Raw genomic sequence first — 19,216 nt, forward strand, 5'->3', positions numbered from 1 at the left:
AATCCCCCGGGACAATTCCTCCGGTACTTCCTGGAGGAGGCAGAGCTTTGGGCTGTAGCGCTGCCTCCAGTCCATTCAATCACCGCAGATTGCCGCCTCTCCCCGCCCCTCTCTTGGAAAGAAGACTGAGATAGGTGGGGAGAGGCGGCGATCAGCGGTGATTGAATGGACTGGAGGCAGTGCTACAGCCCAAAGCTCTGCCTCCCCCCGGGCAGCAAAATCTATGACTTTGAAAGTGGTAGAATTTTGCCCTGGGATTTGGGGGGATAAAGACCTTGTACTGCTGCGGGGATGCGGCAAATCATGTTTGCTGATACTGCTGAAGAGGATTCTGAAACAAAAACAGGTAATTTTTCACACTTCAGAGTCTCTTTAACCAGTACAGTGTCCCGCATTTGTTATGTCACGCAAGTGTACTAGGATATAGACAAGGAGCAGCCGGCAGGGAGAGAAGACTCGGGGACCGTGACATGGACAGGTGAGAGCAAGCTTCTATATTCTGCACGGCCGGAGAGGGCATTGATAAGATCGATCTCTCATCAGATAATGATCAGAGAGGGATGTATCTGATGGCCACATTGCCCAGTGTATGAGCAGCTTTACAATCTCCAGTTAGTACAAGCTGTAATGTAGCTGCTCTGGTGCTATTAGATCTGGCAGCCAATGTGTTCCTGCAAGCAAAGCTCTGCACACTACTATGAGGTCTATGTGCTGCTATGACTCCTGACAACAGGATCTGCTGCCCTCTGGTGACTGCCTGATCTGCTGCCCTCTGGTGACTGCCTGATCTGCTGCCCTCTGGTGACTGCCTGATCTGCTGCCCTCTGGTGACTGCCTGATCTGCTGCCCTCTGGTGACTGCCTGATCTGCTGCCCTCTGGTGACTGCCTGATCTGCTGCCCTCTGGTGACTGCCTGATCTGCTGCCCTCTGGTGGTAGTGGATGGTTCTGAGTCCAGCACTGCGCAGTGCTTTGCTTCCATTTGCCAGGCAGTGAGCTTCTGATATTCTACATTATTGTATATTGTATAGCGCTCACACCAATAGGTTGCAATAAATTGCTATTCCTCTGCAGATTAAACTATACACACTTTTAACAATCACACAAGGGTTGTGGGACAAGGATTATGTAGGTAAGCTCTCCTACTGCATGGAGGTCGTAAAATTGGCCAATCGAAATTGGATGTGTGTACTTGGCTTTAGTGACAGGCTTCCAACCTGCACCTTTACTGACAGCTGTTCTAGGAGGCGCCAATTCTTTCCAGCTAAAGCAAATTGTATGTTCATTACACAAATATATACGCAGCACCAATTTTGAAGCCCAGTTCACACTTGCGTTAGGTGGCAAAAAGATCAGTGAAAACTGGTCTGATTGCCGGTCGATCGGATTTGTTTTCACTGTTTGCCTTCCACTGCTTCCGTATCCCCACATCCCCACCCACCCCCAAAGTGAATTTTGCCCCTTAGAAAGGTCTGTTTCTTTTCTTCACTAGTGTGAAGAAACGTTCAGTTTTCTCATTGCCTCCAATGCAGTGCTTCAGCTTCCGTTCTGCTGGGCTCAGCTGTCCGTAAAAATTGGTCCAACAGCTAACTTGCAGGCCGTTCAGCGTAACGGATCCATTCTAACAGACCAATGAGAATGGATCAATAGGTTAAAGTGGATCCGAGGTGAACTTTTACTCATTGCATAATTGTGTTCCTTTCCTATAGTTTATAGGGCATTCCTCAAGCCAAATACTTTGTTTTTGTTTTAATACTCCAATTCCCTATACACTAAATAAGCCATGCCCACAGGTTTTCAGAGAGCCAAGGCACTTTCAGACAGTAGCAAGGGCTCATGGGAGCTCAGTCTGGGCTGGAGGAGGGGGAGGTATTACTAGCCATTGATTTTCAGAGGGAGGAGGGGGATTAGGGTTTTTTTTACAGGCTGAGGGCCCTTTTCCACCAGCGCGTTTGCGCTGGCTGAATCGCAAAAACGCAAACCGCTAGCGAGTTTACAATCGCTACGGTTTGCTTTTTAACATAGGAATCGCGGTAGGTCATTTCCACTACCGCGATTCGTTTTTGCCGGGAACGCGAACGCGCGGCGGAGCGATAATTGCCGCGATTTTGCTATGCAGTGCATAGCATAGCAAAATCGCGGCCGCGAACGTCGGGGAATCGCCGGTAATTGCGATTCAGCAATCGCTAGCGTTCAGCGTGAACGCTAGCGATTGCTAGTGGAAAAGGGCCCTGAGTGCTCAAGATGCAGATATGCCTGCCTCTGTGTAATGTTTACAAACAACATGGCTGCTGTCATTGTATCACAGGAAGAAATAATCATTTTCTATTAAAGCTGTTTGCAGCTAGATTTGCTGTGTAAACTATATAGACAAGTTACTTGTTATAGTTAGTTTTTCATCTCGGATCCACTTTAACATTGGATCCGTTCCCTTCCGATCCGGGAATGGACTGTTTAACTAAAGTGTGAACCACACCTTAAAGCGGAACTGAAGAGTACATGAAAAAAAAAACTTTCACTTACCTGGGGCTTTTGCCAGCCCCCCTGCAGCCGACCTGTGCCCGCGCTGGTCCTCAACAATCCTCCATTCCACTGCTGCGGCTCACTTTCTCTTCATGCAGTGGAAGTCGACTTCTAAGTCAGCATCCACTGCAACCTGGCCAGGCGTATCCTCGTATGCATTCCCGTAGTGTGAGCATCCTGCGCAGTACGAGAAAATCTCTATTGTGCCTGCGCAGGACGCTCCCGGCGATGGTAGCGTGAACACGCGCGCCAGTGGACACCACCTGTGCAAAGTGAAAATTAGCCGCGGCGGGGGAACGGAGTATCATTCGGGACTGGCGTGGCCACAGGTCGGCTGCAGGTACTCTTCCGTTCCGCTTTAAGCAAAATCGGCAGCTGTGGCATTTGATTGGTTTAATGCCAAGCTGCAAAAATTAGAATAATGTAACATAAATTATCCTCCAGCACCCCATTCTCCATCTCGCAGATCCAACCACCGGTAATACAGTAGAATCCCTTTATGGTAAACTCCAAGGGACTGGGATTAGTACTTTACTACATCAGAAGTTTACTACCGGTATATCTGAAATGGCCATACTTAGGCATATAAAGTGTATTCTAGTACTGGATCTTAATACAGTCAATAATTAGGAGTTATGTTTTCTATTAAATGCTTCAGCAAGCGAGCACAGACAATGCTCAATATGCAGGGATTTGCATGCAATAATCACACAACAGCTTGCACAGGAAACATAAATCTCAGCAGTTAATAAAGGTACAATACGAATAGTGCGCTCCTCTGTCCACATTTCAGTGCAGCCTGGATGATATTGTAGCGTTGCAGCCATGCACAAGCAAGTCTCAGTTATCAGGCAGCAGCTCATACAGGAAGCATACTGTAGGTATAACTGGGCCTGTGTGGTTTACCTCAAAAACACCAGCAGAGTAGTGTGCAGATAGAGAGCAGGCTACAAGTGGCTGCCAGCCCACCCATGGGACATATGACGCATGCACTTTTCACTATAACCAGACACCGAATACCAAAGGGGCCAAAAAACGGGCTTACTATAACATAAGTTCTATTATAGGTTTACTGTATATGGCGTTTACTATACCAGGCGTTACTCCAATATACTTGCAATGGTGCTTGGCCGGGACCTGGACATTTTAGTTTACTTTACCCCAATGTTTACTATATTAGAGTTTATTATAATGAGGTATCTGTATTGGCATACACAGGCAGTGCATGTCAATATTACCATCACTACCTCCAGGTGACTCCCGAATAGCGCGACCCGTAGTAACGCAGTTGTTATGGTAAGTACGTGTTATGCTATTTGCATAATGTGCATTACTGTAGTAAAGCTTGCGTGAATCGTACCGCAGGTTGCGCTACTCCCACAACACGCAGTACACTGCTGCGCACGGCAATATTACCAGCGGCCGGTTAGTGCATCGACCCCCACTTTTCTAAACCTTCAGATTGCAGGACATGAGGCCTTCCAGGAAGCCCTGCAGGGTGCACTGGATATTATGGAGGAACCCCGGCTCCAGGAATAGTACAGGCTTTTCTGTGGATAGAGGCTAGGAAGGCTGATAATTTAGGGGCTGCCGGACCATCTTTACGGTCATTACTTTGCTCTGAAGGAAATAAATTATTTTTCTGAATGCTTTGGAATATTTCCTACATAAAAACTGTTTGACTGTCTTCATTAATGGATCTCCAGTCCTAACATGATCACTTGTGGAATTTGGACTTTTGGGTTGCCAAATCACCCCTTTAAAGTGTACCAGAGGTGAAATTTCATTAACAAGTTCACCACTGATGGGTTTTCCGCTTATGGACCAGAGTAATTTTCACCTGCCAGCGCTCCTCCCTTTCATTTGCCAAGAACTTTATCACTACTTAAAACTACAAAATGATCTATATCTTTGGGGTTTTATCACCAATTAGGCTTTCTTTAGGTGGTACATTTTGCTAAGAATTATTTTATTCCAAATGCATTTTAACAGGAATAGTAAGAAAGAAATGGAAAAAGCATTATTTCTCAGATTTCAGCCATTACAGTTTTAAAATGCATGCTACTGTAATAAAAACCCACTTATTTTATTTGTTCGTTTGTCCCAGTTATTCCACTATTAAAATGCTGTCCCTCTCACAATGTATGGTGACAATATTTTATTTGGAAATAAAGGTGTATTTTTTCAGTTTTGCGTCCGTCACTGATTACAAGACCTTATTTGCAAAAATAACAGTAAATTCTTAAGGTAACTATGTATGTGTGTGTTTTATTTTGGTAACGAGGGAAGGGGTTAATCAACGGGTATTTTATGTACCGTATTTTTATATAATGGTATGTCTGTAGGTGTAATTTTACTATTTGGCCACTAGATAACCCCTCACCACTTTATTTTGCATGTGTACTGATTACTGCATACATGCGTTACAGGAAGTAACGCGTGTATGCTTAACTTTCACTTTTGTCAATGACCACTGGCATCTCATTGATCACAGGCACTTAGATCGGTGAATGGGAACTGTGCTCCCATTTACTGATCTGTGCAGGGGTGTTTTTAGGCATAGGCATTACAGGCCACTGCCTGGAGTGCCATTGGTCCTGGGGGCGCATGCCCCTATGCCCTGCCCCTGAACTAAGCCATGCTTGCTGAACAAAGCCACGCCCCCACAGGTGTTTGTACCTCCTTCTGTCTCCTTGTGCCACCTTCAGTCCCCCTGTGCCACCTGTGCGTCCAGTGATAGATTAAAGTGAAATGGTCCTAGGCAAGCAACAATTTTGGGCCCATGCTGGATGGCCACCTTATCCACTTTGCATCCCGGGGTTTTTACCTTGTTCCTGACAATTTTTACACTTCAGCTGTATGCTATTGATACAGCAACAATTAACTTTATTACTTATGCCATCAAAGTAATACATACAGTGTACAGGAAGTAACAGACTTACAAAACACCCACTGCTGCGATCAGTCCAAAAATGTGAAATTTGAGAAGTGAATTTATTTATTTTAAAAACTGTTTTTGAGGAAATCTATAAAAAATTTTTAAAGAAAAAATGTTTTTTTTTAATTTGTAAAATTAAATCTTGCTGTGATACACTTGAGGCAGGTGACTGGGGGGGGATTCCGCAGAGGTGGCACTGAGGAGGATACTGAAGGCATGAGGGAACAGAGGGGATACTGAAGGCACGGGGGGCAGAGAAGGGAGGTACAGGGGACAGAGGTGACAGTGTTTTGACTTATGGACAGATTCATTATGTTGTTCATTAACCAGGGACTTACTTAAAATTGTGGGGTTTTGTTAATGAAAATCTAGGATTTCTTTGAGAAATATTTTTTTATCTAAGCATTAATTTCACAATACAGGCATTTTACATGGGAAAAATAGGTGTAAATGTAGAAAATACTTTTTTTTTTCCAATTTTAACATAAGTGCCAGTTATAAAACTCCTCATAATATATAATTTGGCTCGTCCTGGTTAAAATACTACCTCGTCATATTTCATCAATCTCTGCGGTTGTAACGTACCGTTATTGCCAGCCTGTGCAACTTTAGCGATTAGCTGCGATGGCTAAGGTGCACATTTTAAGGACCTCAGTACTGTACAGATAAATTGCTAAGCAACAGCAAAGCGATACATCTATACCGAGCTGGGTTCGTGGGCTGTTGCCCTAGTGATGGCAGCCACTAAAGACAACTGAAGTGAGAGGGATATGGAGGCTGCCCTATTTATTTCCTTTTAAGCAATACCAGTTGCCTGGCAGCCCTGCTGATCCCCTGCCTCTAATTCTTATAGTCATAGACCCTGAACAAGCATGCAGCAAATCAGGTGTTTCTGACATTATTGTCAGATCTGAGAAGATTAGCTGCATGCTTGTATCTGGTGTGATTTAGACACTACTGCAGCCTGAACCAAATAGATCAGCAGGGCTGCCAGGGAACTGGTATTGTTTAAAAGGAAATAAATATGAAAGCCTCCATATTCTTCTCATTTCAGTTGTCCTTTAAAGTGGATCCGAGATGAACTTTTACTCATTGCATAATTGTGTTCCTTTCCTATTGTTTATAGGGCATTCCTCAAGCCAAATACTTTTTTGTTTTTGTTTTAATGCTCTAATTCCCTATGAACTAAACAAGCCACACCCACAGGTTTTCAGAGAGCCAAGGCACTTTCAGACAGTAGCAAGGGCTCATGGGAGCTCAGTCTGGGCCTGGAGGAGGAGGAGGTATTACTAGCCCGAGATTTCAGAGGGGAGGAGGAGGGGGGATTAGGTTTTTTGCTCAAGATGCAGATAAGCCTGCCTGTGTGTAATGTTTACAAACAACATGGCTGCTGTCATTGTATCACCGTAAGAAATAATCATATTCTATTAAAGCTGTTCGCAGCTAGATTTGCTGTGTAAACTATCTAAACTTCAGATAAGATATAAAGACAAGTTACTTGTTATAGTTAGTTTCGGATCCGCTTTAAGGCCGGGTATATTTCACTACAGGGAGAAAAAAATATTTTTAGGCTAGGTACAGACAGGCTTTTGCTGGCAGCAGCTCATTTAGCCAGCACTGCTTAACGCTTTTACCAAACAGAAGAGATTTTGGCATCGGCTACCGGCATTTTGTCATCGCGTCTCATTTTGAGCCCTTAGCTAGGGGCCACTAGCACAGCCGATTATGGGGTCTAGCGCGGGGTTTATAGAAGTAACGTGAAAAGCTGTAACTGTCATTCAAGAATCTTTCATGCAATTGAATGGAACGGCAGTTGATCACTTTGAAACGACGTGTTCACTGCCCGTATGAATCAACCCTTAAAGAGGAACTCCAGTGAAAATAATGTAATAAAAAAGTGCTTCATTTTTACCATAATTATGTATAAATGATTTAGTCAGTGTTTGCCCATTGTAAAATCTTTCCTCTCCCAGATTCACATTCTGACATGTATTACATGGTGACATTGTTACTGTGGGCAGGTTATGTAGCTGCTCCTAGCTGTTTTGGCTGTTAGAGACAGCTGTAAGCAGCCATTTCCTGTCTGTGAACATTGTTACATTGTGGCAGTTTGCCCAGAGTACCATGGTACTCAGAGCTTCTTATGGGAGGGGTTTCATCACAAAATCAGTCATACAGCGCCCCCTGATGGTCTGTTTGTGAAATGCAATAGATTTGTCATGTAAAAGGGGGTATCAGCTACTGATTGGGATAAAGTTAAATTCTTGGTCGGAGTTTCTGTTTAAGTGTGACACTCATTTTCATTTTTTAAAAGCTTTTTAACTTTTTTTTTTTTTACATTTAAAGTTTACCCGAGGTGATATGGAGGCTGCCATATTTATCACCATTTAAATAATACCAGTTGCCTGGCAATCCTCTTGATCCTGTGTGTCAAATACTTTTAGCCATAGACCCTGGACAAGCATGCAGCAGATCAGGTACTCTGGCTCAGGTTTAACTGGATTAGCCATATGCTTGTTGCAGGGTTTTGACACTACTTATGCCAGAAGATCAACAGGCCTGCCAGGCAACTGGCCTTGTTTACAAGGAAATAAATATGGCCGCCTCCATATCCCTCTCACCTCAGTTTCCCTTTAGAACATGTGCAGTGGTGTGCACGACACTGTCACTATCACTGCTCAGAAGTGAATGATTGCTGCTGTAGCAATCAGTCGTTAAAGGGAACCTGAACTCACAAGCCTTTATTTCCTGTACTCGCAGGCAGGGATGCTCAACTCCGAATTCGGGTGAAACCCGGATATTTGCTATCCGGATTTCACCCTGTTAATTACAATCACCTGTGAGGGGAGGAGGGGGTCAATCTTACCTATCTCACGTCTTCTTTGGTCCGTCCCTCGGCGCCTCCCACGATGCGGTCCACGTGCGTCGTCCTCAACCCGGAATGAGGAAGTGTTTGTAATCACGTGACCGCCGCGTGGACCGCATCGTTGGGGAACGTAAAGATTCTATGTGACGGTTATTGTCAGCAAACATTTGCGTAATCACGTGTCTATATCCATGTTGCGAGATAGGGGAAACGAAAAAAAAAAAGATCACTTGTTGTCCAAAAAACAAATTGCATAGTGGGTACTGTCCGGACGTGCAGTCTGAAACATTTTAGCCAATTGTTATCTCTTGCTACTCTGTGCCTTGATGAAAGTGAACTTTTCTCCTGCCACAAGAGTGCGGATTGCATACCTTGATCCTTCTGGCTCGACGGGATTAGCCTGTCGGAGAGTCTGTACCACAAAGCGTGCATGCGCTTTAAGGAACGCGGCAATGAGGACCTCTTCAGTCGGACAGTGGCAATTTGTGTGATGTGCACAGACTGGCCGTTTCAGGATTGGAACACCCTAGGCAGTACGTGAAAATTAGCGTTCTGCTGTATGTGCGTTGTGTGTGCGTTTGCGTCTTGCTTCTGCACATGCATTTTGCGTGCAATTTAATGCGTTTGTGGTTCTCATATATAAATCGCATATGCGGTTCTTTTATGCAAATCACTAAAAAGTCAACATAAAGCAAATCACCAAACTTGTTTTTTTAAAAAAACGCATACAAATCGCAATACCTCTGCATCACCATTGACTTTCATTATGTGCGTTTAGAAGCGTTTTGGAAAAATATGCAGCAAGACCAGCATTTTTAAAAAACCTCACATAGCAGAACGCAAACGTGTTTTTTTTCATGTGTTTTCCGCAACGCTAGCGTTTCTGCCTAGTGTGTTCCTACCCTAAGAGCAGACGATTAGCAACCCTGCTTCCGAGCTGCTCACAGCCAGGCAAGTGTTGTTAGCTACTCAATTAATTATTGTGTCTCTAGTGACCAGAATTTCACATCTACACAACCCAAAACCACACCTGGCCATCAAACAAATCCCTCTCCCTCCTCTACTGCCCCTCTCTGTGGCCGCATGAAAGACTCGCTGTAAGGCCTTGTTCACATTGTGTTCGGTTCGCGTGTCCATCCGCGTTGGGCTGTTTTCGAGGTGTCTTTTTTTTCTGATTCCCGGCGCTTGGGTCAGTGTTGCTTGTGAATTTTCGCCAAAGTCATTTTCGCATCAAAAATCCCATTTTCGATTTCGACGAATTTTTGCAACAATAAGTACTATTTTCGTTTCAAAAGGTGAAATTTCGCCTGAATATTGTCGCATTAATTTTCGCCCAAAGTCCGTTTTTTTCGCGTTTAATAGCTAAGCCCCCTTACAAGCTAGAATCACCAAATGTTCAGGGTATATTAAGGAGATATGTGGGTACAAGAGGAAAAAAATGTTTCAAAAAGACCTTATAGTTTTTGAGAAAATTGATTTTAAAGTTTCAAAGGAAAAAAGTTTACATTTAAATGCAGTAAATGACAGTTACTGTAGCAAACCTAGCGGTAGTGTAAATTTAGTAATATCAAAAGAAAGGGCCAAGTGCAAAGCGCCAAGTGCAAGTGCAAACTGCCAAGTGCAAAGGGCCAAGTGCCAGCGCAAAGGGCCAAGTGCAAGCACAAAGGGCCATGCAAAGTGCCCGCGCCAAGTGCAAGCGCAAAGGGTCAAGTGCAAGCGCAAAGGGCCATGCAAAGTGCAAAGGGCCATGCAAAGTGCCATGCAAAGTGCCAAGTGCACTTTGCATTTGACACTTTGTACTTGGCACTTTGCATTTAACACTTTGCACTTTGCATTTGAAACTTTGCACTTGGCACTTTACATTTGACACTTTGCACTTGGCATTTAACACTTGGCACTTGGCACTTGGCACTTTGCATTTGACACTTGGCCCTTTGCACTTGGGCCATTTACACTACCGCTAGGTTTGCTACAGTAACTGTCATTTATACTTTTTTCCTTTGAAACTTTAAAATCGATTTTCTCAAAAACTATAAGGTCTTTTTGCAAAAAACATTTCCCCTCTTGTACCCACATATCTCCTTAATATACCCTGCAAATTGAGTGATTCTAGTTTGTAAGGGGGCTTAGATATTAAACGCAAAAAAAAAAACGGACTTTAGGCGAAAATTAATGCAAAAATATTCGGCGAATTTTCGCCTTTCGAAATGAAAATAGTACTTATTTTCGCGAAAATTTGGCGAAAAGAATATTTGCATTTTCGCTCATCTATTGGCTTGGGTGGGCGATTCGTTTGTGCTTAGCGGTTTTCTAAGCATTTTTTTTTCCGAGCAGTTTTGTAATTCACTCCCTGACGCAAGTCAGGAAGTGAACTCTTAGACCCGGAAAATAATAAATACAATGTATTTATTCTTAAAAAAACGCGAACGCAATTGCTGCACAAAGCGATTTTGTGAGCGCTTTGTGTTTTTCTATACCTTCCATTGAGGCGGAATTGCCTCAAAAATAGTACACGCATCCCTTTCCTGAGCGGATCAGAAACGAAATGCTCAGATGTGAACTCTGTCATACAGAGTCATTGCACAAGCGTTCTAAGGTTCCCTGCACACTGCATGCGATTCCGATTTTTAATCGTTTTTTACATCCGATTCTGATTTTTAATCATTGTTGCATGCTGTGTTTTTTCTTCTGTTTTTCAGTTGATTGTATTCAGGGAAAATTGGAATTGCAAATCGGAATCGCAAAATGGATTTGCAGTGTGCAGGGAGCCTTAGGGCAATTTTGAAAATCGCCCGCGTTTGAAAAAAAAAAAAAAAAAGGGCAAAAACACCCTGGGGGCCCATTCACACTTAGAAACGCAAAAACCCAGCGATTTTTGATGGCATTTTGTGGGAGTGATTTTTCTGCGATGTCACACGGAAAAATCACTGAACAGTTCAGCGATTTCTCCGTGATCGCATTTAGCGCTTCTATAGCACTGAAATGCGATCACCGGAAAACTGCCTGAAAATGGTACAGGCTACGGGTTTGCGGTTCACAATTTTGGGTGATTTGCTGTGATTAGCGCAAATCGCCCAAGTAACAACGGGTCCATAGACTTTTATTACACTAGCGCTTTCAAAAGTGCTAGCGCTAGCGTTCTGCCGAAATTGTCGGCAAAACGCTCAAGTGTGAATAGGCCCTCAGTGTGAACAAGCCCTCAATGAATTTCTATTACCCTGCTAAAAAAAAAATGTGAAAATTCAAATTGACGTCTAACCCCTCCATATCTCCCTCTATCTCTCGCTGCAGCATTTGGGTGTACAAAGATGGCCGCCGCACTTATCCCTGCCCCTGTCGCCATGGTAACAGCGTTCTCCAGAGACAGCGCGCTGTTGGTGAGTCCTGCGCTGTGACGTCAGAGACGCGGAGCGCGGATTGGCTCTGCTTAGCTCCGCCTATGTGATTTTCTCACTGAGCTGTGGGCGGGGCGTGTTTTGGCGCAGGCGCAGTGCGAGACCGGAGAGAGCGGAGAGATGCAGAAGTACGAGAAGCTAGAAAAAATCGGAGAGGGTGAGCTGGGGGGTGGAGTTACGCCAGCCCGGGGATCTGAGGCCTGCTGGCTGACACTGTGTAGGAATGGGGTTATGACTGTTAAGGGGGGGAGGGGGGTGTCAGTGCTGCATTATGCACAGGAGATGTGTTATGCTGATGTCAGGGCTGGCTGACACAGTGGGGTGATTTCTGTCAATGGGTCGTCAGCACTGCAATATGTATTATGCCGATCCCAGGGTTGACACTGTGCAGGAATTGGGGTGATTCCTGCCAGGGGGCTTCAGCATTGAATTATGTATTATGCTGATGACAGGGCTGACACTGTGCAGGGATGGGGGTGATTGCATTGGGGGGGGGGGGGAGTCTGCTCAGTACTGCATTGTGTATTATGCGGTTTCCAGGGCTGACACTGCAGGAATGGCGGGGATTGCTGCTAGAGGGACCCCAGTGCTGCATTCTGTACTATGCTTATTCCTGGGCTGACACTGCAAGAATTGGGGATGATATCTGTCAGAGGGTCCTCAGCACTGCAATATGTGTTATGCTTATCCCAGGGCTGACACTGCGTAGGAATTGGGGTGATTTCTGTAGGGCTCAGTTCTGCATTATGTATTATGCTGATCCCAGGGCTGATACTGTGTAGGAATGGGAGTGATTTCTGTCAGGGGGCCTCATTACTGTAATATGCTGATTCCAGGGCTGACACTGTGCACAGGAGGTGTTATGTCAGCAGATGGACCCTAGTATTGTGTGCAGAGAATGAAGTGGGAGCAGTGCTGTGCAGGTGGTGTAAGCTTATGCTAAGCTTAGGGCTGACTGCATATGGGGCAATATGTTATACAGAGAGAACTCCAGTACTGTGTATAGCAGATGAAATGTGTATAGAAAGCACATGAACTCTGCAAACCGTGCATATGTATATATAGGACACCAGCACAGTTTGTTCCAGGTGTCTACAGCTATACAGAGTACAGAGGCACTGTGCTGGGCATTACATTATACAGTTGGGACCCCACCAAAACTGTACAGAGGGCAATTTTTTATTTTATTTAAAATTTTGGGGTGGGGGAGATATATTATTGCAAGGTGCAGTGAGGAGCCCTGCTGCTGTATACTGGAGGGGGGTTGTACAAGAAAGCAGAAGGTAGGAAGTAAAAGGAGAAACACTAATGTGGTTCAGGAAATGTATTCTTCATAGGGTGCTCAGAGCGGAGCAGTGCTTTTCAGCGCTGCTAGATTTGGGCGCAGCCAGCGCCGCCATAGACTGTAATGGGAATCAGTCTATAGCGGCGCTCAGTGAGGAAGGTCGGCTCCGTCAGAAGACGGAGCCGAAGTTGCTTAAAAAACACACTAATTCGGCCTCCAGCAATCGCTGGAAGCCGAATTATTTCATTCCCCCACTATCCATGTCGGCCTGGAGGGGGAATAGTAATTAAAACGCCCCGGACTTGTGCAGAAGCAGGACCAGCCATTTAACAGCTGGATCCTGCGCCCAAGTCTACCAGCGCCGTATTCAAATGTACGCGCTCAGAGGGTCACAGCGTTGTCCCCAGTTCTGTGCAGACGTTATTATATTATGCAGGGTGCAGGAGGGGGATGGGGTGCCAACACTGTGCACAAAATGCAGTGAAAGCACCAATATGCTGTACTTATACTTTACAAAATGTTGTACTAGCTTTCCAGTGGCATACATTTGAAATCGGCGTCGGTGGCTGATCCTGCTTCTGCACAAGTCCCGGCCGTATTAATTACTATTCCCCCTCCAGGCCGCCATGGATAGTGGGGGAATGAAATAATTCGGCTTCCAGCGATTGCTGGAAGCCCAATTATTGTGTTTTTTAAGCAACTTCAGCTCCGTCTTCTGACGGCGCCGACGTTACTCACTGAGCGCTGCTCAATTGTGATTCCTATAATAGTCTATGGTGGCGCCGGCTGCGCCCAAATCTAGCAGCGCCGAAAAGCACTGCTCTGTTCCAGTGCCCCAACTTTCTAGTTCCCCCAATATTATCTATCACTGTGGCACAAGCAAGAGTCACCGCAGCACGTCAGGAATAAATTGAAGGTGGCCATACGCTTATCAATTTTATTTTTTTTCTTTTAGATTCCTGGCAGATTTGATCACCCTGATTGAATATGCCAGAAATCCTATTGCCTCCATGTGTCTGATTAGTTAAATTTTGACCAACCAATGAATGAAACTATTGGTCGGACAGTGCAATGCTGCGGTTCTACCGACTTTCCATTGATTTCCTGCTGAAATCTATTGAATATTGATGTGCTGCATGTGGTAGGAATTGATCCCTCTCTGATCTGATTCCGTGTGCTATAAACCAGCTGTTCTGGATGCTAGCCTGGCTTCCCCCTAAATTGGCCCTAGACTACACTATATACACTACGTAATACATATATAGACATATGACTATGTTAGGGATTAGATTGTGAGCTCCTCTGAGGCCTCATTCACATCTAAAATCGCAAACGGAAGCATTTTGCGATTTTGTACTGCGTTTTTTTTCTACCTCTCGTGCTCCACTGCGTGCTGCGTTTTTGGTAAAAGCTCTTTTCCAGTGTGGTTTTTAAATTCACTCCCTGACACAAGTCAGGAAGTGAACTCTTTAACCCGGAAAAGAATAAATACAATGTATTTATTCTTAAAAACGCGAACACAATCGCTGCACAAATCGATTTTGTGAGCGTTTGCATTTTTCCTATACCTTTCACTGAGGCAAAATTGCCTCAAAAATGGTACAGGCACCGATTTGCTGAGCGGATCGGAAATGAACCGCTCAGATGTGAGCTCTCTCATAGAGAATCATTGCACAAGCGGTTTTAGGGCGATTTTGAAAATAGCCTGCGCTTGAAAAAAAGTCTGTGTGAACGAGCCCTGAGGGACAGTTAAATGGGAATATATACTGTAAATAGTATATAATAATGTTATGCTTGTTTTCCACAGTAGAGATGGTCAATGAGATGTAAATAATTGTGACTTGCATGCATATGTAATTCCAACTTGCAAGAAAGTCAGAATTGATTGCATCTCATTATCGATGTGGCAAATTTTCCACTAGCAATCACAAATGCCAGCGATTGCGATTTTTCATTCATTGTGTTATGCAATTGCGATTTTTCATTTGTATTGCATTATCTCTCTTAAAATTGCTCCATAAAGCGATTGCGATTTGCAAATCGAATCACTATAGTGGAACATACATCTCATGAATTCTATGATAAAGTAGCAACCGTAGCGATTTAAAAATCACTAGCGATTTGCGATTCAGCTGTGCAGTGGAAAAAGGCCCTAATCTGTATCAGATCAGAGTAACCAAGCAGCTCGGGGTGACCCACACCACTAGGAATGTATAGGGGAAATAAAAGAGGCCGAAAAGCCCTCCTACTAATAAGCAATGCTTGGTGTGATTTGCCTTGAGGCTACTTGCACACCAATACGTTGCGTTAGGTGCCACGTTAAGGTCGCATAACGTGCACCTAACACAACGTATGGTGCTGCAAGAGAGGACGGTAGAGTCAGCCGCGTTAGGCGGCTCTATCCCTATAAGGTCTCCCAGAGTGGCGCTGATTGGCCGATGGGACCACGTGATGCGGAGCGAGACACTCCGCATCACGTGGTCCCGCCGGCCAATCAGCGGCCGCCAGTGCAGTGAATATTAAGTAGCCATGTGTGCGGCTACTGTAGCAGCATCTCCCCGCCTCCTCTCCGCCCCCCACTGAGCATGTGCAAACAGTCTAACGCGGCTATAGCCCCTCTAACGCTGTAGCATGCTGCACTTTCCGGACAACGTGCAGCGTTACATGTAACGCATCGTGGGCTGTGTGAACAGCCCACTTGTGTTACATTGCTGTGCGTTGGGGGAGCGTTACAGGCGCACTAACGTGCACCTGTAACGTCCCTGTGTGTAAGCAGCCTTAAGGTACTTGCGATAATTCAGCTATATAGTCCTGATCAGACTGATGACCCATCTGCTTTACATGGCATGGTTTGTTGGAGACCAGGATAGAGTGCTCAGTGCAGCGGGGTGCGAGAAGGGTGGAGGGGATGCACAGCATATAGCGTAGTCCATAGGTGCTTTAGAAAATAGATTACTGGATAAACCTGTGTAATAAGGAAGAAGGCTCTCCAAATGCATTAAAGGGCCGAGAAAAAAAATTGTAACATTTTAAATACATGTAAACATATACAAATAAGAAGTACCATACATTTCTTCCAGAGTAAAATGAGCCATTCATTTATTGTCTCCTATGTTGCTGTCACTCACAGTAGGTAGTAGAAATCTGACAGAACTGAGAGGTTTTGGACTAGTGCATTTCTTCATGGGGGATTCTCAGCATGGTCTCTCTCTTTTTTTAAAAAATACTCTCCCTGGAAAAGGAGTTCTATAAAGATGCTGGGCCAGCTTCCCCGCTCGCTGCACACTATTTGAACAAAGAAAATGCTATTCACTAAGTGCTTCTGAAAATAAAGCCATCTCTGAGAACCCCCCCCCATTAGGAGATGGACTTGTCCAAAGCCTGTTAGATATATCAGTTTTTTTACTACCTACTGTGGCAGCAGTATAGTATAGTAAGTAAATCAAGTGAAAATATGCTCTTAAATAAAGATCACGAGTGTATTTTATAAATATAATGATAATCATACCTAGCATGTGATGAACAATTAATAGTGGGAACCAGGTAAGACCAAAAAAGAATGGTATACATATATCATCCCTGGACAGGGTATGTATGTATACCATTCTTTTTTGATCTTACTGGTTCCCACTATTGATTGTTCATTAGGGATGATCGGAAAGAGCAAAGTCCGTTCCGCCGGAATTCGCGGATTCCGTCAGCGCTTCATTCCGTCGCTATGAAAATTCCGCCGGACTTTTGCGAAATTCCGCGGAATTCCGGTTTCCAGCGGAAAAATTAATCGCAAATGGAACCTTGTTTATGCTAACTGGTAGCCTATAGACCCTATTGACTGTTCCCTTGGTTCTTTTTCTCCTCCCTCCCTCCTCCTCCTCCGGAGGGTCTTGTCTTCCAGGGAATTGTAGGATTTCAAAAGCCAGCTTACATACATTGGCCGGGAATCAAACCCAGGTCTAGTGCTTGGTAGGCAGCTCTCCTTACCATTATACCACCAACACAGCACACTACAATGCTACATGCTGAAGCCAGCCTAGCATGTACCATGATGATATACCCAAGAGAAAAATGATCTCTCTCTCTCTCTCGATCTTGATGCCATTTAACTGAATTTTCAGCTTAAAACCAGCAATGTATACCGGCAGAATATCACATGCAATTTCGGAATTCCGCCGGATTCAAAAAGCAATTCTGTTCCGACCAAATGGAACGCAATAACCAATTTCCGCCCAAAATTGTGGAAAATACAATTCTGCGGAAAGCGGTGACCATCCCTACTAGAGAGAGATTAATCTAAATGGCTATCTAGGGTTTTCTTCGGACAACTGTTGAACACAAAAGGCAAGGCCATGCCTGGGTGGGCTTGAACCACCAACCTTTCAGTTAACAGCCAAACGCGCTAACCAATTGTGCCACAGAGACTGTGTACCACAAAGACTGTGCATGCAGTTGCTGTTGAATGATTTTATGGGGATGTATGTGTGTCTTTTGGAGGAACTAAGTCTGCTCCAAGAAGTTTCAGCATGTAGTGTTTGTGGTATAATTGTTAGGATAGCAGCCTACAGAGTGGTAGGCCTGGGTTCGATTCCTGGCCAATGTGAGTTGGCTTTTGACATCCTACAAATCCCTAAGCAAGTTCATTTTTCTCTTGGATATATCATAATGGTACATGCTAGGCTGGCTTCAGCATGTAGTGTTGGTGGTGGTATAGCGGTGAGGAGAGCTGCCTTCCAAGCACTAGACCTGGGTTCGATTACCGGCCAATGTATGTAAGCTGGCTTTTGAAATCCTACAATTCCCTGGAAGACAAGACCCTCCTCCGGAGGAGGAGGGAGGAAGGGAATAAGGAAGTCTGTCGAGCAGAAATGCTTCTTATTAGGCAGAAATCAGTTTGGTGGGGAAAAAAAAATTTGCATTCCGTAAAATTCCACGGAATTTCATATTTTTCAGCGGAAATTCCGCCATAGTGATATATCAATTACGTTCCGTCACAACGGAACGGGATCGCCACATTCCGGCCGGAGTCACGGAAATCTTAATTCCGCGGAATCCAGCTACCATCCCTATTCATCACATGCTAGGTATGATTAGCATTATATTTATAAAATACACTTGTGATCTTTATTTATGAGCATATTTTCACTTGATTTACTTACTATATCTTGCATGAGCTGATCAAGGTCTTTTTCTTTAACCAGTGGCACCATTTGCACTTTATTACATGGATCCGGGTCCGTTTTCCATACTGGGTTCCAGTGTGAACCCGGATGTTTAGTATTGAGCAGCATACAGGTTTGATTGTTGCATTTTTGGAGGTGAGGCACTTGGTATTGTATCATCCACACATATTGTGTGTGAAAATAACTACAAAGGAGGTAACTTAACTACAGAGGAGGTAACTTAAAGGGGAACTTCAGCCTAAACAAACATACTATCTTTAAGTTACATTAGTTATGTTAATTAGAATAGATAGGTAATATAATCTCTTACCCACCCTGTTTTAAAAGAACAGGCAAATGTTTGTGATTCATGGGGGCTGCCATCTTTGTCATGGGGGCAGCCATCTTTTTGGTTGAAAGGAGGTGACAGGGAACATAAGACACAGTTCCAACTGTCCTGTATCCTGATAACCCCTCCTAGCTGCACGTGCTAGGCTTCAAATGTCAAATTCAAAATGTAAAAAAAAATAAATTGCACCAAAACAGCAGAACGAGAACAGCATCAGAAATCCCATCATGCTTTGCACAGCATCAGGGGAAAAATGCCCGGGCAGTTTTCTTCTGTGCAGCTAAAAATGAGGCTTGTATAAGAGAAAAAAAGTTCTGATGCTGTGAAACTGTTAAAGAGAACCCGAGGTGGGTTTGAAGAATGTTATCTGCATACAGAGGCTGGACCTGCCTATACAGCCCAGCCTCTGTTGCTATCCCAAACCCCCCTAAGGTCCCCCTGCACTCTGCAATCCCTCATAAATCACAGCCACGCTGCTGACAAACAGCTTGTCAGAGCTGGCTGTGTTTATCTCTATAGTGTCAGTCTGCTGCTCTCCCCACCTCCTGCAGAACTCCGGTCCCCGCCTGCATCCCTTCCCTCCCTGCTGATTGGAGGGAAGGGACGGGGGCAGGGACCGGAGCTATGCAGGAGGCGGGGGAGCAGCTGAGACTGACACTACAGATGTAAACACAGCCTCACAGCACGGCTGTGATTTATGAGGGA

General features: G+C 44.5%; 1 protein-coding gene across 2 annotated transcripts in view; it reads left to right on the forward strand.

Annotated features, from left to right (window-relative positions):
* Positions 1 to 11,774: 11,774 nt before the first annotated feature.
* Positions 11,775 to 19,216, forward strand: part of CDK5 (cyclin dependent kinase 5) — a 33,381-nt gene continuing 25,939 nt past the window's right edge. For both annotated transcript variants that reach the window (XM_068235409.1, XM_068235410.1), the window contains exon 1: positions 11,775 to 11,878. In XM_068235409.1, the coding sequence (XP_068091510.1) occupies positions 11,842 to 11,878 (37 nt within the window). In that variant the 5' untranslated portion in view covers positions 11,775 to 11,841. The remainder of the gene's footprint in view (positions 11,879 to 19,216) is intronic.

This window comes from Hyperolius riggenbachi, chromosome 5, assembly GCF_040937935.1.
Source record: "Hyperolius riggenbachi isolate aHypRig1 chromosome 5, aHypRig1.pri, whole genome shotgun sequence".
Classification (NCBI taxonomy): Eukaryota; Metazoa; Chordata; class Amphibia; order Anura; family Hyperoliidae; genus Hyperolius; species Hyperolius riggenbachi.